At 58.5% G+C, this 27,726-nt stretch overlaps 1 protein-coding gene across 1 annotated transcript in view; it reads right to left on the bottom strand.

Annotated features, from left to right (window-relative positions):
- Positions 1 to 27,278, bottom strand: part of ESYT3 (extended synaptotagmin 3) — a 36,281-nt gene extending 9,003 nt beyond the window's left edge. Inside the window, exons 1-16 of the mRNA XM_056122092.1 lie at positions 26,943 to 27,278; positions 12,559 to 12,600; positions 10,371 to 10,505; positions 7,224 to 7,300; positions 6,216 to 6,282; positions 5,789 to 5,878; positions 5,434 to 5,489; positions 4,515 to 4,635; positions 3,143 to 3,313; positions 2,390 to 2,472; positions 1,958 to 2,006; positions 1,657 to 1,746; positions 1,357 to 1,419; positions 1,109 to 1,171; positions 537 to 605; positions 90 to 176 (exon numbers count right to left, since the gene is read on the bottom strand). Coding sequence (XP_055978067.1) covers positions 90 to 176; positions 537 to 605; positions 1,109 to 1,171; positions 1,357 to 1,419; positions 1,657 to 1,746; positions 1,958 to 2,006; positions 2,390 to 2,472; positions 3,143 to 3,313; positions 4,515 to 4,635; positions 5,434 to 5,489; positions 5,789 to 5,878; positions 6,216 to 6,282; positions 7,224 to 7,300; positions 10,371 to 10,505; positions 12,559 to 12,600; positions 26,943 to 27,278 — 1,599 coding nt within the window. The remainder of the gene's footprint in view (positions 1 to 89; positions 177 to 536; positions 606 to 1,108; positions 1,172 to 1,356; positions 1,420 to 1,656; positions 1,747 to 1,957; positions 2,007 to 2,389; positions 2,473 to 3,142; positions 3,314 to 4,514; positions 4,636 to 5,433; positions 5,490 to 5,788; positions 5,879 to 6,215; positions 6,283 to 7,223; positions 7,301 to 10,370; positions 10,506 to 12,558; positions 12,601 to 26,942) is intronic.
- Between the last annotated feature and the right edge of the window lie 448 nt (positions 27,279 to 27,726).

Below are 27,726 nucleotides of genomic sequence, written 5' to 3'. Positions count from 1 at the left end.
CCACCTCCGGCCCGCTCTCCCGGGGGTGCGTTTCTGGCCGCCCCTCCACGACGCCTCCTGGCTGTGCTCCAGGAGCCCCCCAAGCTCACCTTCAGCTGCAGCTGCTCGGCTGTCACGTCGCTCACGAAGAAGGAGAAGGACTGGCTCCACACGGGGTCCTTGCTGCGGGGGCACGTCTGGGACGGAGGGAGCGGCGCCGAGGTCAGGGGGAGCCCGCTCTGGGTCAGCTCAGGGGGCACAGCAAGCCGGTGTCCAAGGCCAGGGAGTTTCAGGGGGGCCCAGTCAGACCCGCACCAGGGCTCGTCCCCAGGGTGCTGGGACCCACCAGGGCGTACACTGCGGTGGTGGTTTAGGGCCAAGCTGAGGGCACCCCCCTCCCCACACCCCACCCCTGCTGCTGCGGGCTATGGCGGAAACTGTGAGGTGAGGCGCACCAAGCACCAGTCAGCGCCTGCACCTGCCCTTCTCTGGCTGCTCCCCAGAAACAGCTGAGACCCCCGCCCCCGCCCTCACCCGGCTGCTCCCCAGGCTCTGACCTTGCTCGTGTGGGTCTTCCCACCCACCGACAGCTTGACGTAGGAGGAGGGATCTCTGCTGGCCTTGTTCTGCAAAGGGGGCTTGTCAGGGGCTGCTCACCCCAGCTCCACCCCTCCCCCCGCACCTCTCCTCCATCTCCCCCCACACCCCACGCTCCCCAATTGGCAGACGGGCCAATTCCGCCTGTGAGACAAGGCTGAGAGCCCCCAGGTCCCTGACCCTCCACTGGGAGCAACCCCGAGGGCAGGGCCCCCTGGGGCATCCACACCGAGGACAGGAAGGGCTTTGGCTGCAGGCCCCTGCACCCTGGTGTTGTGGCTCCTCCCCTAGCTGTGCTGCCCAGGTCTTGGTGTCCATTTGTAAAAGGGCACTAAGAAGCGGGCAGAGCCGGGGCCTCGGCCATAACGGAGGGGGGCGAGGTTGAGCTGCAGCACAGACCCTGGTGGTGTCCAGCAGCTCCCCGCGGGAGCAACAGTTCCCATCTGCCCCCGCTGCCCACCGACGGGTGCCAGGGGCCCGGCGCCTGCACACGCGCCCACAGGCACCCGTGCGCACACGCACGCGCACTCACCTTGGCGAACCTGGACAGCTTCTTGGCTCGATACTCTCCGTTCAGGTAGTCGAAGGGGTTTCTCTGGGGCAAGGGAGAGGGCAGGTGAGGGGCGAGGGCTCGGGAGGGAGCTGGGCACGGGGCGGGCTGTGGGTATGGGGCAACTGTGGACACGGGGCGGGGTGCAGGGGTGGGGCGGGCACGGGGCATGAGCAGGGTGGACACGGAGCGGGCTGCAGCCTGTGGGCCTGGACCCAAGCCCCACTCACCGGCAGATTGCAGGCGCTCTCCAGGAAGACCACGAGGAGGGCAGTGGAGAGGCCCCCATGGTCCTGCGGGAACACAGTCCCTCCCTGGGTGCCCGTCTGGGCCGCTGTCAGGGTCCCCACAACCCAGCCCGCTGGAGGTGCCTGATCCCACTGGCCTCTCTGGGCCAAGAAGCCCAGTGAGGGCGCAGGGCCGGGGATCCTCAGTGGGGCCTGGCGCTGGTGCCGTTGCAGGAGAACAGCTGCCTCCCCCTCCCCTCACACAGACCCCCTTCCTGCTGGGAGCGGGACCCTGGCACACACCTCGGTCAGAGCCTCAGGGTCTGAGATGAGCGACAGCCACTCCAGCCGCAGGTGCAGACGCCCGCTGGCCGTGTCGTTCAGCACAAACCACTGGGGGACACAAGAGGGGGACACACTCAGGACGGAGCTGGTGGACTGCCCTAGACCCCTCAGACAGCTCCATCCTGGGGACCCGGGGAAGGGAATGGGGAGGGGCCAGACCGAATGGGCTCTGGGCCTGAGGGATGGGGAGAGAAGGTTCTAGATGGCCCAAGCACCGTGCCCAGGGACGGAGACAGCACTGGGGGCAGGGGCACTCTACCTCATCCACCACCCTGTTGGTCATGACGTCTCCGAGGCATATCTGCAGGCTGCAAACACAGGCGTCAGCTTGGCCGGGAAGCCCACCCTGGACTGTCTCCAGAGACCAGAGGGACTGCCACATGGCACTGGACTCATCCGGGAGGTCCAGGGGTGACTGTGGGGGAACCCCAGCAGAGCCAGTGCTGGAGCCAGCAGGGGTTGGGGCCTGGCACAGTGAACCCCCCTATGCAATGATCAGGGGACCCTGGAACTCAGCACACACCCCCTGCCTGACATACACCCCAAGTGCCAGCGGTCTTGGTCCTGGGAAATGCAAACTGGCCCGGGCGTGACCTTGGCAGAGCCACTGGGTGACAGGGACAGAGGGCTTGTGGGAACCTGGGTTGTGGGCCAGCCCAGCGGCCCTGCAGGCCCGGCTCACCCGTCTCACCTGCCCAGAAAGTCATCCCTGTCGGGATCCTCATCGTACAGGTCGACTTCCAGGTCCTGCCCAGGAACTTCGTGGACGATGAGCTGGAGGCGAGAGCAGCCCCCGCGGAACGCGTGACCCCAGGCGTCGGGCAGGGGCTGGGCAAGCCCACCTGGAGATTGTGCTGAGCAGGGCAGGCAGCTGTGGGCGCTGCCTGGGAACACAGGGCCATGGACTCTGGCAGCCACCAGAGCACTTGCCACGCATGCAACGTGCTGGGGCCCCTGCCGCCCACAAGGTTGTAGCTGTAGCTGGGCTTCCCAATCTGGGCCCGGGGGCGGTGGCTCAAAAGGCTTCAGCAGTTGGTTGGCATGTGGGAGCCCTGGGTTCTATTCCTGGCACCACACAGTCCCCGAGTACCACTATGAGTGGCCCTTGAGTACTGCTGGGTGTGGCCAAAAAACCAAAAGGAAACAAAACAAACAAACAAACAAACAAACAAAAAAACCCCCAGCGTTTGCTTCCTGGATGTCAGCTGTGACCAAGGAGGGCTGAGGCCGAAGGGTGCAGTTAGGCAGTGGAAGGAGCTGGCCGAGGAGTGGCCCTCACACGGGCCCAGGACGTGGGCAGGAGAATCACAGGAACCCGCCCCTCCCCCCCTCCCCCCACCTGTGGTTGGTCCAGCGACCCCTCGGGTCTGAGAGAGCCACAAGGGTGAGGCCATTCTGGTAGGTGCCCAGGCTGGAGGGCAGCAAACACGGGCAGGGGTCTCACCTCAAACACCTCGTTCCAGGTGGGGTTCAGATTCTTGTAGACGGTCTTGCTCCGGCAATGCTGCAGTCCGATGCTCACCTTGGCGTAGGGGTCCGACTTGCCTGGGATCCCCAGGAAGTTGTCCTTCTGGGCCAGGTTCTCCGCTTCCAGCAAGTGCACTCTGATCACACCCTGGAAGACCACCCCCACCCCACCCAGCTCAGGAATGCTGTCTGGGCTGTGCCAGCCTCTGGCCCCAACCCCCCAGCATTCAGATAACTAACACCCTCCTGTCTACCGGGCAGCCTGACCAGTACCCAAGGATGCCGTCACCTCCAACCAGCCACAGGACCTTGATCCTCCACTAAAACAACCTCCAGAACCCTCTGTTACTCCTCCTTCTGCTGTGGGGGCAGGGGGCGGGTATGCCCAGCCCTGTGGGCACTGCCTGCCTCTGACAGTGGGTCTCCGGGCTCATCGAGCAGCACAGGACCTCCCCAGCCCCACCCTCTGGGTTGGGCCTCAGGCAGAACAGGATGCAGGATCAAGGACCCCACCTCCCAGGGGGTGACTGGGCCTCCTGCCCCACCTGTAGCCACAGGTCCACCCCTCACCCCTGCAAGCCTCCTCCGAGATGCTCCCCAAAGGCTGGGAGGGTGAGATGCAGCAGGCAGCTCGGGGCAGTGCTGTTTGGAGGGGGGCTCAGCATAGGGGGGCTACCAGGGGCCCCAGCTAGGGCCCCACGCAACACGGACAAGGTCGGAGGGAAGCTGCTGCCTCCATCCCAGAATGGGGGAGTTCTCTGGGGTCCCCACCGTGTGATGCTATGAGACAGGAGGTGGGGAGTGGGGTGCCAAGACCATGGGGTGGCGGGAAAGAAACCGGTTTCCTTAGCGGGAAGCTTGACAGGGGAGCTGGAGGGCTTGGAAAGGGGAGTCAGGGAGAAATGGACTCTCCAAAGAACACAGAGAACAGTGTCGGCTGCCGGTGGGGGGGGCCCACCTCACACCCCAAAGGGACTTCCCATGTGAGCCTAAATGCCGGGAAGGGAACCTCTCCTGTGGCCAGGACACAGCTGTGGGTGACCCACACTGGAGGGAACAGACCTCAACCTGAGGCCACTAGCCCTGAAGCCTGAGGTCAGAGTGGGGACCGTGAGGCCATCCCTAGTGCCCCTGAGTTGAGCCCCAGGAAGCCCGCACCGGGGGATGTCCATCCCCCAAACACACAGGGGAGAGGGTGCAGATCCGGGATCCGGAGTGAACACCCACAGCCCCCACCTGGCCTTGCTTGTCTCTCCCTAGGGGCGATCCGGGGAGCAAGTCACTCCACCGCGCCCAGACTCAGGCCCGTGCCACCCTCCTCCGGGACACCAGCCCGGGCAGCGGCTCACGTGCGGCAGCGGGAAGCGCAGGCGCGTCACGTCCAGCCCCTTCTTCACCGGCACCGACACGCGGTTGGGCAGCACCAGGTGCGAGGCAATGAGGTCCTCCAGGAGGCTGTCGGACATCTCGCTGCGGGGGGCGAGGCCGCGCTGTGTGTGCCGGGCAGTAGGGCCCGCCCCAGCAGGGTGGGCAGTGGGGTTGGGGGGGTATTGCCTGTGAAGCCCAGGGGCAGGCGTGGCCTCGTGGGGCCCCTGCAGCCCTTCCCCACCAGCTCCTGGTAGGGCAATCCTCCCAGCCTCGAAGCACCCCGAATCACAGGGTGGGGGGTGTCCCCTGTGTGTCTCACTTCACATCCAGGTAAGGGAGGGGGTCGTAGGGACACAAAGGAAAGGCCTGTGCCCACTCCAACTGTGACACCACCCCACACCCCAAGTTTTCTCCCAGGAACCTCAAGACAGAACCAGGCTCTGCTAAGACTGAGAAGAGCCCAGGTCACTTGTCCCAGGTCACATAGTCCTGAGGACCAGAGCCGCAAACCGGGCATCAAGCCTGTTCGTGTTCCGCAGGAGTGCTCCCATGCTTGTATGTGTATGTGTGTGTGTGTGTGTGTGTGTGTATCTAAGGATTTGTGTGTACAGATATGCATGCATGTGTGTGCCTGTGTGAATGTGTATGCATGTGTGTGCAAATGTACATATGTGGGGTTGTGCATGGATGTATGTGTGAGGATGTGCCTTTGTGGATTTGTGTGTGTGTGTGTGTGTGTGTGTGTGTGTGTGTGTGTATGTGCACGCAGGGGGATGTTCATGTGTGGATGCATGTGGATGCTCGTGCCATCCTAGGCTGCCCCTGCCCTTCGGGGCCGCAGACCGGATGGGCCTCCCTGTCCTTGCTGTGGCCCTGCCTGGCTGCTCTGGGGACTCTTACTTGATTCCTGGTGCGTCCAGCAGGTTGGTCAGGCCCGTCCAGTTGATCTGCAAGTGCTGGGGGCACCAGGGACGGTGAGGCTGGAAGGAGGCAGCTCCAGCCCGAGAACTGCATCCCGCCCTCGCTGGCATGGGGGCCCCGCTGGGGGAGCGGGGTGGCAGGGGTGGGCACATCTTTGTCCTGCTGAGGGCTGGCCCTGTGGCCACAGGGGATTCATACCCAACCCAGACCGCGCCCCTGGGGCACTGCCTCGCCTGTCTGAGTTGGTTCACGGTCCTGGGAAGGGGGTGTGGGGCACCTCATGGCCTTCTGCGATACAAGGGGGGTCTTATGAGGGGCAGGGCCCGAGGCTCACCGGCTTCTGCAGGAAGAATAGGGTCACGGCCCCCACGAAAGGCTTATCCACCAGGAGCGGCTCCAGGATGACACGCAGTGTGCCCTGCAACTGGACACTCGGCGTGGGACCCCGCCCCCCTCCCCGCACACTTTGTACCCCACATGCAGGGATGACACCAGGACACCCCCACTGCTTGCTTCCAAGTGCCCACGCTGCATGAGTCCTCCCTCTCCCCCCCCCCCCAACAGCCGCCTCCACCTGCCCCCTGCCAGATACCACCCTCCCCTCCTTCCACCTGGTGCAAAGCTCTGGCTCCCACTTCCCATTTGAGGAGTATCTTTACAAACGTGCCGGCTGAACCCCATTGGCTTTCTGGACCTGTAACCTTGTTCTGTCTCCACCCGCACCCCAGGCCAGAAAGGAGGAAGAGGAGGGGCACCCCCACCTGGATCCCGTTCACACCAGCCTGGATTTTCTGCAGCTCCACGCTGATCTCACAGTCCCCGATGTAGCTGTAAAGAAGGAAGGGGTGAGGGAGGGGGGTGGTCAGAGCGTCCCATCCTGGCTCTCCAGCCTCAGCCTGTGTGGGCTCCGCACAGAAGCTGACCCGCGCCCAGGAGGTAAGTGCCTCTCTGCATCCCAGCTCTGATCTCAAGGGAGGTAACTCTGGGTACCACCTCACAGGCACGGGGAGGCTCCTGCTGTATGCACCGGCTGCCCTCCTCGGCGCCCCCTGCCCCAAGGCCTGTTCCAGGTATGCTTGGAATGGGGGCGTTGGCACTGAGCAGATAAGAGGGACCTGCGGCCAAGCATTGGTTCCAGGGAGCTCAGGACAGGGCCTCGGAGGACCAGACCGGAGGAAGCAGAGGTCAGCCGGGGCTGAGCATGCAGGGCACAGGCAGAGACGCCAGGCTCCTAAATGCCGAGAGCCCCTAGAAAGGGGGGCAGGGAGAGACCTGGGTACCCCAGGGCACACCCCTGAGCTGACAGGAAAGCTGGCTGGGCAGATCAGTGAGTGCCCATCCTGGGGATTCAGGCATGGGCTAGGAGTCCCCATGCCTCCTTGTCCTGTTGCTCCCTCCCGTTAGCAAGGGCCAGAGGCAGTGGCCCAACCTCCCTGAAATAGGCCACGCCCCAAAGGGCCCACCCACCAGCCCCCACCCCGGACCAAGCCACGCCCCTCCACCGGCCACGCCTCCCTCGACCAAGCCACACCCCGTGACCGCCCCCTGGGCCCAGTCCTGAGCCTTGTGGGGTGGGGTCAGCATGTGCGGCCATCCGGCTTGACCACAGCGAGGCCCATTCATTCTGCGTACCCTCCTCTTCTCCCAAGCAGGAGCCTCGTGCTCACCCAGCCCCCACGAAGGGGGCTGTACTACGGGGGGGGGGGCTGCGTGGGGAGAGGCATCCACACCCCAAATAGAGGGCACGGGCAGCCCCTGCGAGCGCTCACCAGATCTGCAGGTCCAGCACCACGCGCCTGCGGTTGCGCTGGTCAGTGTGGGCCTTGACTCCGTTCACGCGGGGACACTGAAAGGGGGAGACACAGTCAGAGGGCTCTTCCGGTAGGGGCAGCCCCCTCTTCCCTCCTGCCACACCAGCGTCTTGTGTGTGTTTCTCCAGACCAGGACAGGAGAGGGCAGTGGCTCCCCCCTCCCACTTTGTCCGCTGTGATTTTATTTTTTCGGGGCGGGGGTCACACACGGCAATGCACAGGGGTTACTTCTGGCTCATGCACTCAAGAATTACTCCTGGCAGTGCCTGGGGACCTTATGGGATGCTGGGAATTGAACCCGGATCAGCCAGCGTGCAAGGCAAACGCCCTACCTGCTGTACTATCGCTCCAGCCCCAACCCCCACCCTGTGATTTCTTATACAATCATTTTGGTCCTAATTTCACCTTTTCAGGGGTGTGTGCCTCAAGAGTGCCCCAACATGCTGAAGTTCTGGCATTTGTAGCTTGTGCTTTGGCAGAACGTTGTGATCTGTTTGGCCTTTGCTTTTTTGGATTTGGGTACATACCTGGCGGTGCTCAGGGCTTACCCCTGGCTCTGTGCTCAGGAATCACTCCTGGTGGGGCTTAGGGGGACCCTATGGGGTGCTGGGGATCGAGCCCAGGTTGGCAAATACCCTCCCTGCTCAGGGAGAGGTTCCCGCTGTACTCTCACTCTGGCCCTGTGACCTGTCTTAAAAATAAAGGATCGTGGGGCTTGAGCAATAGCACAGCGGGTAGAGCGTTTGCCTTGCATGCAGCTGACCCAGGTTCAATCCCCGGCATCCCATATGGTCTCCCGAGTCTGCCAGGAGTAATTCCTGAGTGCAGAGTCAGGAGGAACCCATGAGTATCACCGGGTGTGACCAAGAAAGCCAAACAAATGTAAAAATAAGGTATCTTGGGAAAGGCTTTTAAAGGGGCACCCCAGAATCACAGGCAGCAGGCCTGCTGTGACCTCCAGGCCTGGGTCCAGAGAAGCCCGTGGGCGTGGAGGGCAGGAGATGACTGAGCAGCCCCCTACAGGCTATCTGGCGCGGGGGGCGGGCGCTGTGAGAGCCAGCAGCACCCCCTGCAGAGACTATAATGGGGCAGCTGCACCTGGAGGGAGGCCCTCCCAGAGGAGGGACGCCACTAAGGGGCAGGCAGGGCGGCCGGCACAGGGTTCACCAGGCTGCGGCTGACCTCTGGGCCTCGGCCACACTCCTGCAGGGACTGTGACTCCAGCCACACGTGACACCCAGGTCCTGTTCGTGACACCCCATAGCCGTCCTTCCCTGGGTCTCCCCAGCAGGAGAGAAGTGCTCAGAGAGGTTAAGGCACAGGCCCAAGAGCACCAGCATACTGGGCTCTGCAGAGCCGAGGACCAGGCGGGGCGGGGGTGGGGGGTGGGAATCAGGCATACACCTGTGCAGGAGTGGAGGTCCTGGCCAAGCCCAGGTGGGACCCTCAGCAGCTTCCACACAGAGAGGAAAGCGGAGGGGGTGGGGGAACAGGTCAGGACATGAAGGCCATCTGGTCAGTCTACAGGTCCCGAGCTGGATCCTCCTGTGTGGTCCAGTCATCCCTCTGTCCCTGCCACCACAGGGGCTTCCTCTCCGGCAGATCAGCTACCTGACCGAGCAAGCTCCACAAGCTCTCCTGAACTCTTCCGAAGCCACTTCTGACACCACCCCCTCCAGGAAGTCTTCCCTGACTACAGCCCCCCACCCCTCCACTCTTGATCTCATGCATTCCTCCAACGTTGGGCGTGCCTTGCCTGGGTGTCATCTGTCACTGACAGGACAGGAAGGTAAGGCCACGGCCACACCCATCTGCCCACAGTGCTTGCACTCAGCCGCACTCGGGCCCTGAAGGAAGCTAGAAATGAACAGATGGACCCACAGACGGTGAGACTAGTGGAGCTGGAAGGCAGGCACCAGAGTGAGCACCGCTCAGGCCTGCTTCTCCGACTCAGCTCTGGGGACACACACTGAACCCCCATACCTGGGTGCTCCCAGGCAGACCAGATGCCAAGGCCTCTACAGAGCAGGTGGTGGTTATCACTGGGCTCCGGCCCGGGGACGAGGCTCAGAGGGTCACAGTAAGAGTCACAACAGGAGGGACGGTGCCAGGGACAGAAGCCCAGCCTGGAACACAGGACAGATGTCCCCAAACAGGACTTGCCACATGGCTTGTAGGTCATTGGTGATCCGAGAATGAGACCCTTCCAGTCTCCTCTCTGCTTGCTGAAGGGTGCTCCCTGGCCGCGGGGACGGGCACACATCTTGGTCCCTGGCACCTTCTCCCCTGCGGCACGTTTCAAAGTCTTCTTACCAGTGAAATGAGCTCAGAGGGCCAAGAGCACACCTTGTGTTCTGGACCCTTGGCACTGCGGGGTTCCCTATACACATTCAGGCATGGGTACTGAGTACTGAGCTGGGAGTAGCCCCTGAGCACCGTGGGGTGTGCTTCCCAAACCAAAAAGACGTGCGAAGGTCCAGGGGTGTGGATCCAGCGCTAGCCACAAGTGCTTTACAGGGCTGAGGCCCTATTTGATCCCCGGCACCACATGGGCCATCAGAACTAGGGGGTGTAGCTCCCACAAGAGATTTTTAAAGAGTGGGGGGGTGAGAAAGATAACACAGTAGGTAGCGTGTTGCTTTGGCAGAGCCAACCCGGACTGATCCCTGGAACTACATATGATCTTCCTGAGTCCCGCCACGAGTTACCCCTGAGCACAGAGCCAGGAATGGTCCCTGAGCACAGAGCCAGGAGTGAGCCTTGAGCACAGAGCCAGGAGTGATCCCTGAGCACAGAGCCAGGAGTATGCCCTCCGCACAGCTGGGTATTTTCAAAATAAAACAACCAAGAAAGTCTGAACAGTCCTGTCAAGCAATACAGTTTTCAAACAACTGACCTAAGCTAAGTGGTGTCCACCCCTGCTTCACCCCTGGAAGGCCTGGGGTGGGGGGCCGACGATGAAACTGAGTCCCTATCCTCGGAGCCCCCCAATTCCTCCCCTCCATGACCACTTCCCTTCTTCTCTCCCAGCCGGTGCCTTAGAGCTGGGCTGAGGGACGGGCCGGTGGCCAGAGGCTGGAGAGTGAGGGGGCTCGGGATACCCACCTTCTGCCCGAAGTTGAGCTTGGTGAAGGCGAAGGACCTCAGGTGGGCACTCTTCTCCCGGATCTTGGGCTCAAGCTTCTCCCGGAACTTGCTCTCTATGATCATGCTGAAGTAGGGCCAGGTCTGTGAGATGATCTGCCAGGAAGGAGGGAGGCAGGGGGTCAGGGCGTGCCCCCCAAAGTAAGGCGAGCCCCCCTTCTCCTCTGCTGCCCCCCACCCTGTCCTCCCGTCTGTCTCACAGAGATCCCAACAGCGGCCGGCCCTGGGCTGTGTGACCCCTGGATTTGGTGTGGTTTTGCGGAGCACCAGGAAACAGTTACCGAGGCTGGGATGTGCAACCAGCCACTCTGAACCCACACAGTGAATTAGAGCCGCCGGGGAGGCTTCTGGGGAAAGTCCCAGAGAGAAACCTGGGTTTCCTGTGGCAGACTGTTTTGTTCGTCTTGGGGTCACACCTGGCTGTGCTCAGAGCTTACTCCTGGCTCTCTGCTCCAGGGTCAGCCGGGCAGAGCTCTGGAGCCCATGTGTGGGGCCAGGATTGAACCTGGTTGGCCACCCGCGAGGCCAGCACCATGCCCTGCCGTGCTATCACTCTGGACCCAGTGGAGGCCAGCCTGACCAGGGACCGAGCAAAGGCCGCTGCTGGCTGCGTGCTGGGCCCAGCTCATGGCGCTGTTTGGGGAACTGAGCTCAGCACCTGGGGCCAGGCCAAGGGGCAGCAGGACAGCGCTGGAGGCTGTTTGGGGGAGAAGACCCAGCCTCTCTTTGCGACCCGGGACTCCTATTAAAGGGGCGGCTCTCCCCTTCTGAGCCCTCCACAGGAGGTGGAGTTTGTTTGTTTGTTTGTTTGCTTGCTTTTTGGGTCACACCCAGCGATGCTCAGGGGTTACTACTGGCTTTGCACTCACTCCTGGCGGTGCTCGAGGGACCTTATGGGATGCTGGGAGTCGAACCCAGGGTCGGCCACATGCAAGGCAAATGCTCTACCGGCTGTACTATCGCTCCAGCCCCAGGAGGTGGAGTTCGGGGGCTTTATCGCCCCCATCTCCCTGAGGGGCTTCCTGGGAAGCTGCTCCCTTCGTCCCATCATCTGCCAAGAGCACCAGGCTCTGGGACATCATGTCAGAGTGGTTTGGTCTTGTGCAGTGTTTCTCACAGTGAGGGGCACTGGAACAATCCAGGGGGCAGTAGCTGCCTTGGGGGGTTGCTGGGGAACACTTTTTGTTTTGTTGCTTATAACGGTTGACTTTCTGGGGGCATGCTGAGTGATTTTTTAGCCTGTGGCCTAGAGTGTGTGCTCCTGGGGCTGAGTGCTCAAGAAGCGCATCTCACAGGTGAGTGAGGGACTCTGATGCAGGCGGGGACCAGGGAACCAGTCACACATTCAGCAGGGGCTCAGTGCGGGGTCCCACGCCAGCCCACAGACACGCCCTCAGTCTGCTCCGTGCACGGGGCGCCCACAGGCCGGGCACATGCTCCATGCACTTGACAATGACGTTTTGGAGTCTCAGTCTGACCGAAGGGGTGTGTGTGGCGCAGAGGGGCTCTACGTTGAGCCTTCACCTCTGCGGACAGCTAAGCACATCTGGTGGGGGAGACCGTTTCCCAGGGCTGGGGCCAGCCAGGGTCTGCCAGCACGTACCCTGACAATGACTGGTCTGCTCACGAGGTGCAGGCAGCAGTCCCCAAAACCCACTTGCGAGGCTGGAGTGATGGCACAGGAGGCAGGGTGTTTGCCTTGCACGTGGTCAACCCAGGTTTGATCCCCAGCATCCCTTACGGTCCCCCCGAGCACTGCCAGGAGTAATTCCTGAGTGCAGAGCCGGGAGTAACCCTTAAAAATTACCAGGTGTGACCCAAAAATCAATCAAACAAACAAACAAAAACAAAAAATAAAAACCCGCTTGCTTCCCACACTCCCCAGTATCAGTGATTGTCAAGGCTTCTCACAGGAGGGGCCCAGCCAGGGCCAAACCCAGCACTTGCTGTGATGGGGCGTGGGGGAGGGGTTGCTGCATTTTTCTCTCTGCTAGTGTGTTTTCTACCTTTTGGAACAGCACTGCACAATAACTCCATGCACACCGGACAATGCTTTCAGGAATGAAGTCAAGGGAGACGGACAAGCAGAGAGGTGGTAGGGATAGAGGGGGAGAGACCATCTGGGGGACCCAGCCCCGCCTGGCCTTACCTTGTTGGCCCACTCCACTCGCTCCACATCAGGAAAGTGGATCTACAAGAGAAGTTCGAGGGCAGTTAGACTCAGAACCTGCTAAAGGGCCAGGGAGCACCTGCACCCTCCCCGTTCTGCGCACCTACAGACATGGCATGTTTGCTCATGGGCAGGGCCCCTTGGCATTGCCTTTGCATATGCAAATAAACCAGGGTCCTCCTTTGCATATGCTAATAAGCCAGGGTCCCTTTTGAGTATGCTAATCAGTCAGGATCCCCTTCCCTGAAGAAGCCCAGAACCCCCCAGATGGGGGCTCCCTCTGGTGACACCCACGTTTCCTCCTTGCAAATTCCGGTTCCCTTATTCATAGTGACACAAATGAGACCAGGCAGCTAAGCCAAAGGAACGTTCTTACCTGGTCCCAGAGCACACCCAGCCACCGGGCCAAGGGGCCCAGCCTTTCCCCCACTTCCCCTCAGAGGGGCCTGTGCTCTCTCCTGAGGTCACACACATTCATCCCATGCTGCTGCTGTCACTGGCCCATGCCCAGGGGGAGTGTTGTGGGTGACCCTTGTCAGCTCCCAGGTGTCGCACCCAAGCCTCACCCCTTCTCCATGTCCCAGAGCTCAGGCAGGCAGACTTTCCTTCAGCCCCTAGCACCTCCCCTCAACACACACACACACACACACACACACACACAGCCTCTACTGTGTGAATCCCACTACACACCACCCCGAGAGGGGTCCCTGAACAGCTGGGGCAGGCCCAGTGGCAGACCCAATGACAGGTACAATGATAGGCCCAGTGACAGATGCAATGGCAGAACCAATGACTGGTACAATTACAAGCCCAGTGACAGGCCTAGTGACAGGTCCAGTGACAGGCTCAGTGACAGGCCCAATGGCAGAACCAAAGACAGGCCCAGTGTCAGACCCAATGGCAGACCCAACGACAGTTACAATTACAAGCCCAGTGGCAGGCCCAACAACAGGCCCAGTGACAGGCCCAGTGATAGTTCCCTAGGACTGTCCAGCACCAAAGCAAGACAGTGACAGACCCAATGACAGACCCAACAACAGGCCCAGTAACAGACCCAATGGCAGGCGCAGTGACTGGCTTTCAGAGTGGATGACTGATTAAGGGGCTTGACCCCCTCTCCAGAGGGCCCCCATCTCCCAATACGGTTGCGGACCTTCTCACCTGCTGCCACCCTGCCCAGCTCTTGGAGGGGTTTCTGTGTCAAAGCAGTGGAATCATCGGGGCATGAGGCAGTGTGACCAGATTCCAGGGCCTGGAAGCGCCTGAGGAATGGCAGGGGCCTGCCCTTCCCACCGGGGCTCAGAAGACTCATGTCCAGGGGCCGAGCAGTGGAGCCCCCAGACCATCCCCGAAGACACCCCACCAAGGCCAGGTGCTGGTGGCTCCTGGGACAGGCTGCTCTCCTAGCCTTAGGCTGCCCAGCGCACACAGGCTCAGAGGCGGAGGGGAACTACCACCTGGCCCAGCTCCCAGAAACAGATGCCAACTACAACGGGAAGAATCTTGCGGGCGGGGGGGGGGGGGGGGCAGGCCAGGCCCTGCTCATTCCCTATTGTGTCCCAGGTCACCTCCTGAGTCGAGACCACGTCAGTGGGACTAAGGTCAGGAGCCGGGGGCCGGTCGAGATCTTTTCACTGTTCCCTAGGACTGTCCAGCACCAAAGCAAGAATGACCATGGTCCCTGAGAGGGGTCTGACCGCACGGCTGCCTCCACACAGACTCTGATGGCCTCTGTAAGCTTGTGCCCTTCCCAAGGGCTGGGCGGAACTGCCCCATGAGCCCCGTGGACCTGAGCTCTCAGATCTCCCAGGAGACCCACAGACGTGCTCCCTCTTCCAGGCCCGAGTGTCCTGATAAGTGTTTGTGGAATGAAGGAGTGAATGTATGAATGAACGAATGAATGCAAGGCTCTTGCCCTTAGAAGCTTCCAGGCTAGTACGGGAGGCAGCGAGGAGCCACCCAGCACTACTGCCATGCACAGGGAGGAGGGGTGCTCCCAGCTGGCACCCGGTGCCTCTGGCCCTACCGCTGCCCCTCCACCCACCTCCCCACCTCGCATTTCCCATCCTGGCCCACCGCACCTCTGCACTCCCCTCCTCACCTCCCTGGGATCCTGAGGCTGGGTCCAGGGAGGATCCTGGCCCAAGTGGAGCTTGTTGGACCGGGATCCCGAGCCCGGCTCACACCTCTGGAATTAGTGTCGGGTGGGGCCACTAATTGGTTCCTAACAAGCTCCTGGCATGATTCTGGAGCTCAGCCAGGAGTGCTGGGGAGGAATCCATGCCCAGCCTGCCCCGTCTACCAGGGTGACCTTCGCGTTCACTCCCTCAGTGGAGACAGTGGGTACCCGGCCACCTGGCAGCTTCGCTGGTCTCCGAGGCTGCCACACAATACTGGAATGTCCTGCAGAGAGCAGCTGTTCAGAGCCAGAAAATAAAGTCGCGTTGGTCACCTGCCCTGCTGAGGCCCAGACCTCCCCTATGAGGTCCTCTTCCGTCTCCCTGCTCCTGAAAGTCCAGACTGGGGCTGCCCCCACCAGTGTCCACTCGTGGTTCCTCAGACGTGTCAGTTCTTCCATTTTAAAGCGGCTTCTGAAATCCTTCCCTAGCCCAACTCAGCATCATTCTACTATTTCTTCATTTTTATCTACTGACTTTGTTTTAGCCTTCACATGTGGCCCCTCAGCTGCTGTAATCTGGGGAGGGGGGTGCAGCCATACCTTGGTGCTCAGGCCTTGATAGTAAGTTTTCTATCTGTGGAGTATTTCCTTTTTTTTTTCTTTTTGGGTCACACCTGGTGATGCATACGGGTGTGTGTGTGTGGGGGGGGGTGTTATTCCTGACTCTGTACCTCAGGAACCACTCCTGGCAGTGCTTGGAGGACCATGTGGGACACTGGGAATCAAACTCAGGTCGACCTTGTGTAAGGCAAACGTCCTACCCGCTGTGCTATCGCTCCGGCCCCTGAAGTATTTCCTTTTATTCACATCTTACTTTGTTCACATTTAGAATCAGAAACTTGATACATTCTTGGACATTTTTAAAAAAGCTTTATGGGATTGCTGATGTTTTGGGGGGGACCCACACGCAGCGGTGCTGTGGGATACTCTGGGGTCAGTGCTCAGGGGTCCTTCCCAGCATTACTCGAGGATCCATGCAATTCTGGGGACTGACCCTGGGAATCCTACACAAAAGCACGTGCTCAGCCCCTTAAGCTGCAACCCCACCCCCAACTCTGGCTTTTTTTTTCTATTAAAAATCTCATTTTCCAGGCAATACTGTTGAGCTGTTACCAGTCCTAATTCTTTTTTTCCATATATTGAATTTTTATTGAATTCGTTAATGTTAGAGTTCTTGCGATGCCAAACCATGCCTCAGAATTCAAAGAAAGAAATGGTACAATGGACAGTCTCATCTACCCATCACACAGCAGATTAGTACTTGGTTCATGTGCATTTTGATAATTCCACAATCTAATCTCGTCCTAAGTTTTTATTTACTTTGAGATGTTCTTGGTATACATTTCTAGTCACCAAACCACGATAGGCCTTGCAACTCCTCACCCATAAGCCTCTTGTTTCTTGTTTGAGACCCCCACTCTGGACTTTTTAGCACACCGTGGGCCAGGCAGGAGAGGGGTGAGTCAGCGCCTACCTAGTCCTGAGTGCAAAGGGAAATATTCACGGTTTTTGCCATCAGTTCCTCGAGGACATCCTCTATCCAGCTGAGGCTCTTTTCAATTCCTAAGTTTTCAACCATTTTCATGATCATTGTGTCCTGTACTATACTCAGTGCTTTCACAAATCTACGGAGATTTTATTTTTCCTCTCCCTCTGTCTAGCTAAACTGAAGATTGTTTCTGTGCTTGTTTGTTTTGCAGTGGAGGGGATTAAACCCAGGTAAGGCTTATGTTCTGCCTCTGAGTCACATTCCTGGCCTGAAGATGCTTTCGAAAGCAAAACCACCTCAAGTTCCTGAAATGTCTTTAGTCCCATATTTCCTTGAGTTTTTATAGTCAGGGTTCAAAGTGACACCTACAATTTTATTCTCAAACAATTTACATTTGGTTAGGTGGAAAGATTTGAATCAGTTGTAAAATGAGTATGAATGATTGGGGTGGGTTTCCTTATTGTGTTTTTGAAATAACTTGTAAATATTGGAATTATTTGATCCATTACACATACACACACTCACACACACATATACAAACATCTTATTTTTAAGCTTTTAAGGGCTGGAGCAATAGCACAGCGGTAGGGCGTTTGCCTTGCACGCAGCCAACATGGCCGACCCGAGTTCGATTCCTCCGCCCCTCTCGGAGAGCCCGGCAAGCTACCGAGAGCATCTCGCCCGCACGGCAGGGCCTGGCAAGCTCCCCGTGATGTATTCGATATGCCAAAAACAGTAACAACAAAGTCTCCAATGGAGACGTTACTGGGCCCGCTCAAGCAAATCGATGAACAACGGGAGGACCGCGACCATGACCGAAGGGCAAAATACTCTTTCTGAATTTGGTGGCAAATGCTGTATTCAAGACGTACTTTTTTTTAAAATTGTGGTAAAGCTGCTACTTGTCTTTGTCCAGCAACATAACAGTGTCATTTATTCATCAAATACATTGATGAATACTATATTGATATATAGTTGTTTATAATCTGTCCATATGTTACATCTACAGTTATTTGTTCCTTTTTCATTCCATGTTTTTATCTACTTTTTTCATGACAAAGCTTGACAGTGGTTTTGCCAGTTTCACTAGTCTTTTCAGAGAACTAGCTTTTGTTGTTAATAATTTTCTTTCTCCCTTTCTACTCATTTTTATCCTTATAGTTATTACTTCCTGCCTTATTTCTTTGATCTAAAACTGTGGCTCTTTTATGTTCTTAGTGTTGAATTCTGGATCTGAGTTAAATCATTTTCAATTTTTGTTTTATGACAAATTCAAAGTCATAAATTCCCCTACAACTTTTGGCTATGTTTTCATAGCTATTCCACTGTTTTTAAAATAAGTTCCAGTATGACTTCCTCTTTGTTTTCCACTTCTTAGACAATAGTGTTCTAAATATATTTAAAAAAAATCTAGACAAGCAAGATTTTATAGTCATCTATGACAATTTTCTAATTTATTTGTGGTCTAACCATCAGTAGAATGGCTATTCATTGGGCTATATTGATCATTTCTTTGTGGCTTATTTTATGATTTCTATAACTGCTTCATGTATGATTAAGCTATTAATCATGTACTTCTCTATTCTTTATCCTTGCTTACTCTTTTGTTTATAGGATTTGTCATTTTTAGAGATGAATATATTAAAATTTCCAAGACCAATTGTTGATTTATTTACTTCTCTATTAGCTGCCATAAAAAGACTTACATTTCAAGCTTAGATTATGTGCTACATGGATTTCATGATTAACAGATCTTAGTTATTTCTCCTTTTATGAAAACATAACATTCTTATGTCTTTACATGAGTTTTACTCTAGTGTGTCTAATACGAAAACGGAATCTTGACTTTCATTTCTCATTGCTTGTGTTTTGTTTCACGTTGTATTTGTTTTATATTCTAGTTTCATTTTTTTTTTAATTCATGTCACCTCATGTCATTGAACGTTCACCTTAACCCCTCATTTGTGCCATTGTCCTGATGAGGAAACTCAGAGAACTGACTTACAAGTACCAGCTATGAGGTACTGGGACTGAAACTCAGATCCACGTCTGACCTCAAATCCATGCTTTTCTATCCATCCCATTCACCCCTCATTTGTGGGGGTAGGTGGAGGATGGGTACCAGTCAATACTCAGAGGTTATTATTCCTGGTTCTGTGCTCAGAAATGACTCCCTAGTGGTGGCCAGGGGACTTTAAGCAGTGATAGTGATCCAACCGAGGCCATCTGCATGCCAGACAAGTGCCTGAGGCCCCCGCATTACCTCTCCTGCCCTACAACCTACCTATATCTCTTATGAAAACTTTTCTTGCTACTCTTGTCCTCTCTTACAGAAAGTCTCAGTTCACAGAAGACCGCTCTCATGAGAACTGAGTCTCCACCACCAGGCCAGGCTTACAGAGGACAATCCATAGACACTTTCATCTGATTCTCACACTCAGAGCAGGTGGACAGCAAGGTGTAATTACTTTTCTTTTTACAGATAGGAAGAGGCTTAGAGGCTAGTTGGTACTTGCCAAGATCACCCAAGGGACCAAGCTCTCAGATTTTCTCACCTGATCCCACCCAGCCTTTAGATCTTTCTTTCCTCCATACTTGCCCACAACCACTCCACTGGAAGCACCACCAGATGAAGAACACTTGTTTGTGTTTTTCTAACCTAGTCCCGAACATTTAAAATTTTATCAGCCTCAGTGTTCACACCCACAGCATTGGTACAATACTCCCATTTTAACAGAGTTCCTGAGAAACTGAGACCGTGGGAGTGCCTGGTTCTCAGAACCCTCCTGAAGTGAGTAAACGTTCCTGAAGTGGAGTCATGTCATAAAACCACTCACATCTTTGACCTCAGGTACAGGTTAAGAACTTAGGTTCTCTGTCCAGTTCTGTCTGCCGCGAAGCCTGATAAATTCTCTGCTGGGTGTCTGAGCGCGGGTGACTCTGCCCTTTGGGAACCCACTGAGATGGAAGAACAGAAAACGAGGATAAGGCATCAGAAGGGATTAAAGGGAAGAGGAAAGATGCTATGGGCTGTTTCCTGGGCCTCTGCTGGTTGGCTGGAGGAATCCTGCCTGAAGAAGAAAGACAGTCACTGATAGACTGGGCCCAAATACGTGGGTGGGGCTTCTGTGAAACTCTGTCCAATGGGGGTACCAATGGGATGTGGCAGGAGTGTGTCTCAACCTCTGTCTTAGGGTTGGGATCATCAGGCAAACCAAGGGAGGCAGAAAAAGGTGGGCTCAGCTCTCAGACTGTCCTCAAGGTCCCACAAGGCTGGACTCAGTAGGGCCTGCTGCCCAGAGCACCTGGAAATGCCAGGGCCTGGCCTCAGTGCTCTGAAAACTTTTCCTCATAAAGCACTTCTTCAGCACCAAGCAGCACCTGGACAACTGTCGGTAGCAAGTTCCCGGGAAGTTGGAGGACCTGGGAGAAGTGGGTTCCTCTGCCTACTAGAGTTCCTGATCAGGTGGGGGTGGGGGACTTTGCTGTCCCTCAAACCTTAGCAGCCGCCTGCAGACCTCGACTCTGAGAGACGGGCTGTCTCTGGGGTCACAAAGATGCAAGGGGAGGCCGACACCGCGGACAGCCTGGGTTGACTTGGCACTGCCCTTAGCTAGAGGGGACCCAACTGCTCTGAGCCAGGCAGCAGGAGTAGCCCCCCATTTCCACAGAGCTCCGTCCCGACTCACTTCCTCACTCTCCACCTCGTTAGGAGCAATCAGACACGAATCTGCCTCTGAACGGTGAGGTATATCCTTGGACAAACACCAACTTGCTCCTGACTGTTGCACGACAGTGTGGCAGCTTCCGACACTGTCCCAGCCCATGGCCAGCTCCGAGTGGAGCCTGCAACTGACCCTGCAGAGTCTGGAGGAACTTCCCGAGGGGCCCCAGCACCCCACCCACATGCACACGCCTCACCATGGCAGGTGTTGAAACCAGCCTGCTGACGTTTTCTGTTAGGCCTCGGGGACTGCACCCAGAGGTGCTCAGGGAGTATTGCTGGTTCTGTGCATGGCTCTGGCGCAGGGATCTAATCGGGGTGAACAGCATGCATGGTGGGCAGATGTTCTAATGGTGGCGCTTCAGACCTCCTCAGGAGAGGCAGAGGCCAGAGAGCAGAGACTGGCCCTAGGCTTGAGGCTGAGGGTGACGCCCAGAGGCCTAGGCACTGCCTTCTCCCGGACCACACTCTACTTCCAGAGTCTTCGGGAAGCGAGACAGATTCCACAGCAGAGGGGTGAGGGAGCCAGAGGGAAGGCAGGAGACTGTTGGGGGCCCTGCCAGCCCGGCTGGGAGCCTGTGGGCCATACCCCAGCAGGAGGCCGGGTTGGGGCTGAGGGTGTTTGCAGGCTTCTCTCATTGGGCGGATCTTCACTGTCGGGGGATCCTGCTCAGTGCCTCTCACAGGGGTGCCCCTTCCTGAGAGCCATGCAGGCACACAGCCTTCAGAAACAAGACACAGGCAGAGACAGGCGCATGAGACCCTCTGCACAGACACACACTCTCTCGATGGGGAATATTAAGCCCTAAGCATGTCACAGGTGTGCACGCACACACACACACACACACACACACACACACACACACACACACACTCCCCTGCTGAATCAGCCCATGTGGTCATCCCAGCCCCTGAGGAGAGGGGCTCCGGCTCATTCCTGGGGTGCCAAAGCAGAGTGGGGCAGTGATACTGGGGTGCCTGCTGGCTTTAGGCTGCCCTGTCATCCTGAGGCAAACCTCGATGCCTGTGTGTGTGTGTGGGGGGCCCATCGGGTTCCCTCCTTTCACCCATGTTCGTACTGAGAAAGTCCAAACTTTGGACCATGCAGCCTATTCCTGCCAGGCCCACATTTTATCATAAAAGCCATTTTTCAATCTGCCTCCTTATCTCTTTCAGACAACCTGCTCTGGGGTTTCTGGGAAAAAAGCAGTGCTTTATCAACAGGAAATGCTGTTCTAGGATCTCAGTGGCCCAGGCCAGAAACTAAGTCAGCGGGACCCTGCAGCGGGCAGCCGAGCAGATAAAACCCTAAAAGCAGCCTCCCTGGTGGCCAGAATGTGGGGGCCCCAGAGACCTCTGTGGGGTACATGGGCTAGAGTGGAGCTGCCAGCCTTCCAGAAGCCCTGAGTAAGGTAAGCTGGGACCTTAAGAACCTTCTCCTCTTGCTTCTCAGACTAGTGAGAGGCCAAACAAGACACGAGTCCAGGCCGATACTGCTGGAATCTTCAGAATGTTCCCAAGCTCTGACCGCCCAGTGACTGAGGGAGTCAGGGAGGACAGGGACTTGCCCAGAGCAGACGCACCCACGGCGCAGAGACAGGGCTGAAGGCACCGAGAGCTCGGGGGCATACCCGGCCACTCATCAGGAGGAAACTCAGCCCAGCAGGAGGAGCCAGTTGAAACAGGAAGAAGAGAGGAAGTTTGTGGGGCTGGGGGCCGGAGGGAGGCTTGGAAGGACAGAGCCAAGTAGCTGAACTGGCAGAGCAGGGGAGAAACTCCCGCACAGGAAGCATACCAGCCAGCCACGTGAATAGGACAAGCATGGAAAAGTCTGGAATAATTTTGCTATGGAGATGGGAAAACAGCCTCAGGCATGCTCATTAAGAATCCTGAAAGATCCCGCAACACGTTCAGGAGATGTTAGCAAGATTATGTTAAGGACATAAAGTGGAAGAAGAAAAACCTAAGAAGAAAAAGTACAAAAGTGTACAAGTTATGTAAAAGTCACTTCATACGGCGGGTAGGGCACTTGTCTTTCACACAGCCAACCTGGTTTGATCCCTGGCATCCCGTATGATCCCCTGAGCACTGCCAGGAACAATTCCTGAACACAGAGCCAGGAGTAAGCCCTCAGCATCATGGGGGTACCAGCATCATTGGGTGTGGTACCCCCACAAAAAATAGATAAAAGTCACTTCATTTACTAGCCTGATGCAGGGGGTGTCCTCACTCTCGTGCTCTTTCTGCATGGAGGGATTGGAAAGACTTGATTTGACTTTGACTTTTAGGCCATTTCTAATTAGTCCACAGCGTTACCATCTTCACCGTTAGATGCAGAGAAACGGGGCCTGGAGAGGCTCCTCGGCTCTTCATCCGAAGTGTTACTCCTGGCCACTGGGATGGAAGGGTCACCCCGACTGATGGGAACTTGGGCACTGACTCCCCACTCACTGGACTGTCCCCGCTCTCCACTGTGGGGAAATGCTGCCACATGGGAACCCTTCGGGTGATAAGCGCTAAGTTTTGGGTTAAGAACTCACAGGAACTTTGCCTGAAGAAGCCACAGCAGGGGACAGAGGCAGGCGTGGCCCAGTTCCCTGCTCTGCTGTGTGGCTGGGCTGTGGACGTTGAGGGCCGCTCAATATCCCCGCAGCGCCCCCAAGCCTAATCTCTGCCCAGTTAAGGGCCTCAGCCAGGAGGTCACAGGAATCTGGGGGTCCACGCAACAGTGTCTGCGCCCCAAGTGGAGGGAGGCTCCACTCCCTCGGGCCCTGACCCTCTTCCCGTCCATGACTCTCCCTGACTCAGGCCCTTGTGCCCTTGGCTTGGGGCAGAGGCGGCTGTGTATGATGCTCTGGGCCCAGTGCTCCGGCCCCTCGTGAAGGAGGCACTGGGCAGTCTCAGGTGAGCTGGCACACCATCATCTCCCATAGACCGCTCAGCCCAGGGAGATGATCTTCGGATGACCAAACCTTTAGTCAAAGTGGAAAACTTTAGGCCTGGCGTCTCCCACTCACTTCCGCAGCCAGCATCACCAGAGTGCCACCTCCTCTAGAAAGACTTCCTGGGTCACTTCCTGGGTCACTTCCCTCCTGCCCTTGCACTGCCATCCTGCTGGATCAGAAAAGACTGTTCCCTGGGGTCTGAATTTCCAGTTAGTCCTGGGCTCCCGGGAGGCTGCCTCACTCACTTTGTGGGCCCCACCTGCATGCTGGGCCTGGCCTGTTGCAAGCCTGAGACAGATGTTTGGCGCCTGAGTAAAGGTACAGACACCAGGGTGCTTGAGATCCCCGTGCCGGGCCTGCAGGGAGGGAGTCCCTGCGTACTGGGCCTGCTGTTGCCCAACCCTGACCCTGGAGCTGACGAGCCAATGAGGCATCACTACAATGTGGGCCCCATGACTGTGCTGGGCTCTTCCTTCCCCGGGACGGCCGCCTCCACCCACAAGGGCGGTTGCCAGGGACTCAGAGCAAGGAAGCCCCCAGGTCCCTGCGGGCCCTGTACCCAGAAAGCCAGTTCAAACATGAAGCTTCCCCAGCCGAGCACTCACTGCCTCTGTGTCATTAGATGGAGCACTCACCGCCTCTGCGTCCTTAGCCGAGCACTCACTGCCTCTGCGTCCTTAGCCAGAGCACTCACCGCCTCTGCGTCCTTAGCCGAGCACTCACTGCCTATGCGTCCTTAGCCAAGCACTCACTGCCTCTGCATCCTTAGCTGAGCACTCACTGCCTCTGTGTCCTTAGCCGGAGCACTCACCGCCTGTGCGTCCTTAGCCGAGCACTCACTGCCTGTGCGTCCTTAGCCAGAGCACTCACTGCCTCTGCGTCCTTAGCCGAGCACTCACTGCCTGTGCGTCCTTAGCCGAGCACTCACTGCCTCTGCATCCCTAGCCGGAGCACTCACCGCCTCTGCGTCCTTAGCCGAGCACTACTGCCTGTGCGTCCTTAGCCGAGCACTCACTGCCTCTGCATCCTTAGCTGAACACTCACTGCCTCTGTGTCCTTAGCCGGAGCACTCACTGCCTCTGCGTCCTGCCGTGACCCGTCATGAGACAGCACTTCCCGTGGCAATCTGGTGTGCTCTCGGCTCAGTCCTGGCACTGCTAGCTGGCTGGTCTGGGAGGCCCAGGGGCGGCACAGGGGAGCAGCACCAGAGGCGCAGTATGAGCCCTGGCATGCTTCCTGCTTTGGGGAGGGTTCACCTCAGCTGCCATCACCAGGCTCACCTGGTTAGGTGGTAAGTTGACCCAAAAAGTTGGGGAGTGGGATTCTGTGGGTGTGTGGCTCCAGAGAACAGCCAGCTCAGAAGCGGTTCATGATGGCAGACCCATAGCTGAACGGACCCCAGAGACGCTCTCTCCACCCACCGGGACCCTGAGCAGACACTGGGGTCCCCCTGGGAATCACACCAAGTCCACACTGCCGGACCATGTGTCAGTGTCCTCGTGGCCTGTGGCCCCCACACGCACGGGGCTGATGGCTCCCGTTCAAGCTGCCAAGTGATCACTATGATTGGCTGCCAGGAGATCAGGCCACCCCCCAAAACCAAGAGCAGAGACAGACAAAGGGCTGTGCTTCCCAGTTTTCTGGGTCCCAAGGTAGAGGAACACCTCCTTACACCCCCCCACCCAGCCTTCTTTTGCACAGCAAATCCACATCAAGGGGGGTACCTGCCCCCCTGTGAGCTCTGGTCTGAGCAGGATCTGGGGTCCACCTGACCATCCCCAGGGTGAAGATCACTCCCAGGAGGGCCCTGAGGGACTCCACACAGGAAGCGGCAGCTCTGTATGTCAACAGGGCAGATCTCAGCTGCAGGGGGGCCCCTGCACCAGGGGGTCCCAGGGACAGCAAGGACAGGATTCAGGATGGGGGCCCTGTACCCCCCACACCCTTCACTGCTGTCTCTCATCTGAGGGAAGGTGAGCCAGGGGACCCCTGGGAGTCTGCGGTACCCCTCCCCACCCAGCAGCTCTGCAGACCCTCACCTCCCCACCACGTCTGGAGTTCACCTGAGCTACAGGAGTTGGGGCACCTGTCTTATCACTATGCTGTCCACTGTCCCTGGCCTGTCATTCCTTTAAAATGAAAAACGAAACACTCTCAAAAAACTGTTCTAGAATATTCTGTCTGACCCCGTCAGGGAGAGTGGCATCCATGCTGCTGCTGGGACGGCCGTCCAGGGGGTGGGGGAGAGCTAACAGGGCTAACAGGGCCGCACGGCTGATCAATCGGAGAATGACCAGACGGCATGGCAGCCACCTGGCACGGGGAGGGTCAGGGGCGCAGGCAGGGAACCACGTGACTTGGGAGGCGGGTCTTGACTGCCACAGCCCCCGTGTGAGGTTCAAGGTTACCCCCAACCCCCCACTTTCCCTCCATCCCCCAACTAGAGACGTGCCAGCTGTCCATTTGTAAACGTATCTCATCCCAAGGGAGGGGCGTTGGCCGTCAGCTCTGGGCACCGGTGCTCGTGCTCCACGGGGACCGACAGACGCGCCTGCGCCCGTGTCAGGGCCAGCCAGAGGCTGCCCGCGCCTGCCCAGTGCCACGGCCCCTGGCCTGCAAAATCAGGGCGGGAAGAGCAAAATTCAGCCGGCAGATTCAGGTTTCCCAGAGTCCGGCAGCCACCCCGCCGCGGCCAGAGCACACTTGTTTACAGGGTCACCAACGTGACCAGACACCGTCCCCAGACCCGCATCTCATTCCTGACCCCCAGGCCCGGGTTCTGGGACCCAGCTACCCAAAGCGTAGCCGCTGGGAACTCTCCCCGACCCAGCAGCGCGGAGCCACTCTGCACAGTTCTGTCCCTTCCTCTTGTTCCCGCCGCTACCATCCTGGCTGCCCAGCCGGACTCTCCTCCAGAGCGCTCCTCCCCTCGTGCTGCTTTCCCCCAAGGGCTGGCCCAGAACCTTCCATGAGTTCCTGCAGCCTTCCAAGTGGTGCCCAGTCGCGCTGAGGCTGCAAACTTCCTCCAGGTCCAAACGCACGTTATTTCACTCCCTCCCTGGCCCTGTGCTGTGCTCCTTCCTCTTGGAAGGGCCCTGGGGGCATCTCGGCCTCCTCCTGATGGTGACCCAGTCTAGCCATAAACTCTGACCTTCAGACAGGCCTAGGTCAGAGAAAGGAAGGGGGGGGGGGGGGGACATGAGAGTCTCTGGCAGGGCCGCCAGGGTGGGAGAACCTGAGGGCAGGCTACAGACCCGCACCGGACAGAGCTCCTGGTCGGCCACGGTTTCCAAACCCATCTAATCCTAAGAATCACTTGAGGGGCCTCGCCCCACGTGTGGGCTGTACAGTGGGGCGCAGGGCTCGTGTGTGGTGGGTGCAGCAGGAGATCCCCAGGGCCAGAGACTGAGCCCAGGCGCTCCCGCACCGGGAGCGGGTTTTGCGCTGCGGTGGGAGTGCTGCGCACCTCTGTTTGGGCTGTATCTGGGCATCCCTCGCCGGGAGAGGCGGGTAGGGGAGCCCAGCGGCCGGCCACGCTGTCCTCCGTCCTCCCCCGACCCTCTTGGCACCAGCCCGCACGCCCCCTTCCCCAGCGCCCCTGCGCTGTCCTGGCCTCTGCGAGGCACCGCGCCCGCAGTGTGCCAGAGTCGCGCCCCGCGTTCCTGCCTTGAATCAACAGGTGGGTGGACGAGCTGCCCTCCGCCTCCCCGCGAGTCCCTGACGCCCTTGTTTTCCTCCTGGGTGTGGCCCGCCCGTGACTTCTCTCCCAGCTCTGCGCCCTTAGGTGGAACCAGGCTCCCGGCTCCCAGCGCGGGCGGATCCGTAGCCGGGACCAGGGTGCCCGGGCGCCCCCGAGTGCGGTCCCTGGGCTGGGTGCGCGCCCTGCGCCCTCGACGGTGCGCACCGCAGACTCCCGCCCTGCCTGGGGTGTGCGCGCCCGCCAGTCGCACGTTCGGGCCGAGCCTCCGGAACCTTCCGGGGCACCTGCCCCATCCCCGGCGCCGCGCGCGGCTGGGCCCGGCTCACCCAGGCCGGCAGGTGCTGGCCCCGCAGCTCGCGGCTGATGAACTGGCGTTCGTTGTCGAGGAACTCGAAGGCGGCGGCCAGACGCCCGAGCTTCCCGCGGCGGTTCCTGCGCCACCACATCCAGAGCGCGGCGCCCAGCAGCAGCCAGATGATGCTGAGTCCCAGGTAGCCGGCGAGGTAGACGGGAGCCAAGTAGAAGAGCACGCGCGCGACGAAGGTGTAGAACTCGGGTAGCAGCTGGCTGGACAGGCGCGGCCGGGGCCCCCGCGCGCCCTGGGCACCCTGCGCTCCCTGAGCACCCGGGGCGCCGGGGTCGCAGGGCTCCTCCCCGTGCATCCCGTCCAGGGCCCTTCAAGAACTTCAGCAGGGCTCAGGTCTGCGCACCCCGACGCCAGGGCACATAAGTCCCAGCCGCCGCGCCGTGCCCGCCTGCTCCGCGCCGAGTCTTCAGCGCCCGGGAACGCGGAGCTCGGGAACTCGGCGCTTCTCTCCGCCTGGTGCGGCTCCCGGTGACTCCGCCCAGGGGCGGGGCATGGAAGGGGCGTGGTCTCCGTGGGCTTGACAGAGAGGCGGGGTTATGGGGCAGTGTTTGGGGGCGGAGCCACGAGGGGCGGGGCCAGGTGTAACTGGCGAGCAACTGGCGGCCCAGCCAGCGCAGCCGGACGTTGCGCGCAGGCGCCAGCAGAGGTCGCTGTTACAACACGCCGGTAGAAACCCCGGGTGTAGTGGGTGCTGCCCCGGCGGTTTATGACTCAGGGAGGCACGTGCTCCAGTCATGAATAAA

Source organism: Sorex fumeus, unplaced genomic scaffold, assembly GCF_029834395.1.
Source record: "Sorex fumeus unplaced genomic scaffold, SorFum_2.1 ptg000044l, whole genome shotgun sequence".
NCBI lineage: Eukaryota > Metazoa > Chordata > Mammalia > Eulipotyphla > Soricidae > Sorex > Sorex fumeus.
This window is presented reverse-complemented; position numbering and strand designations above follow the sequence as displayed.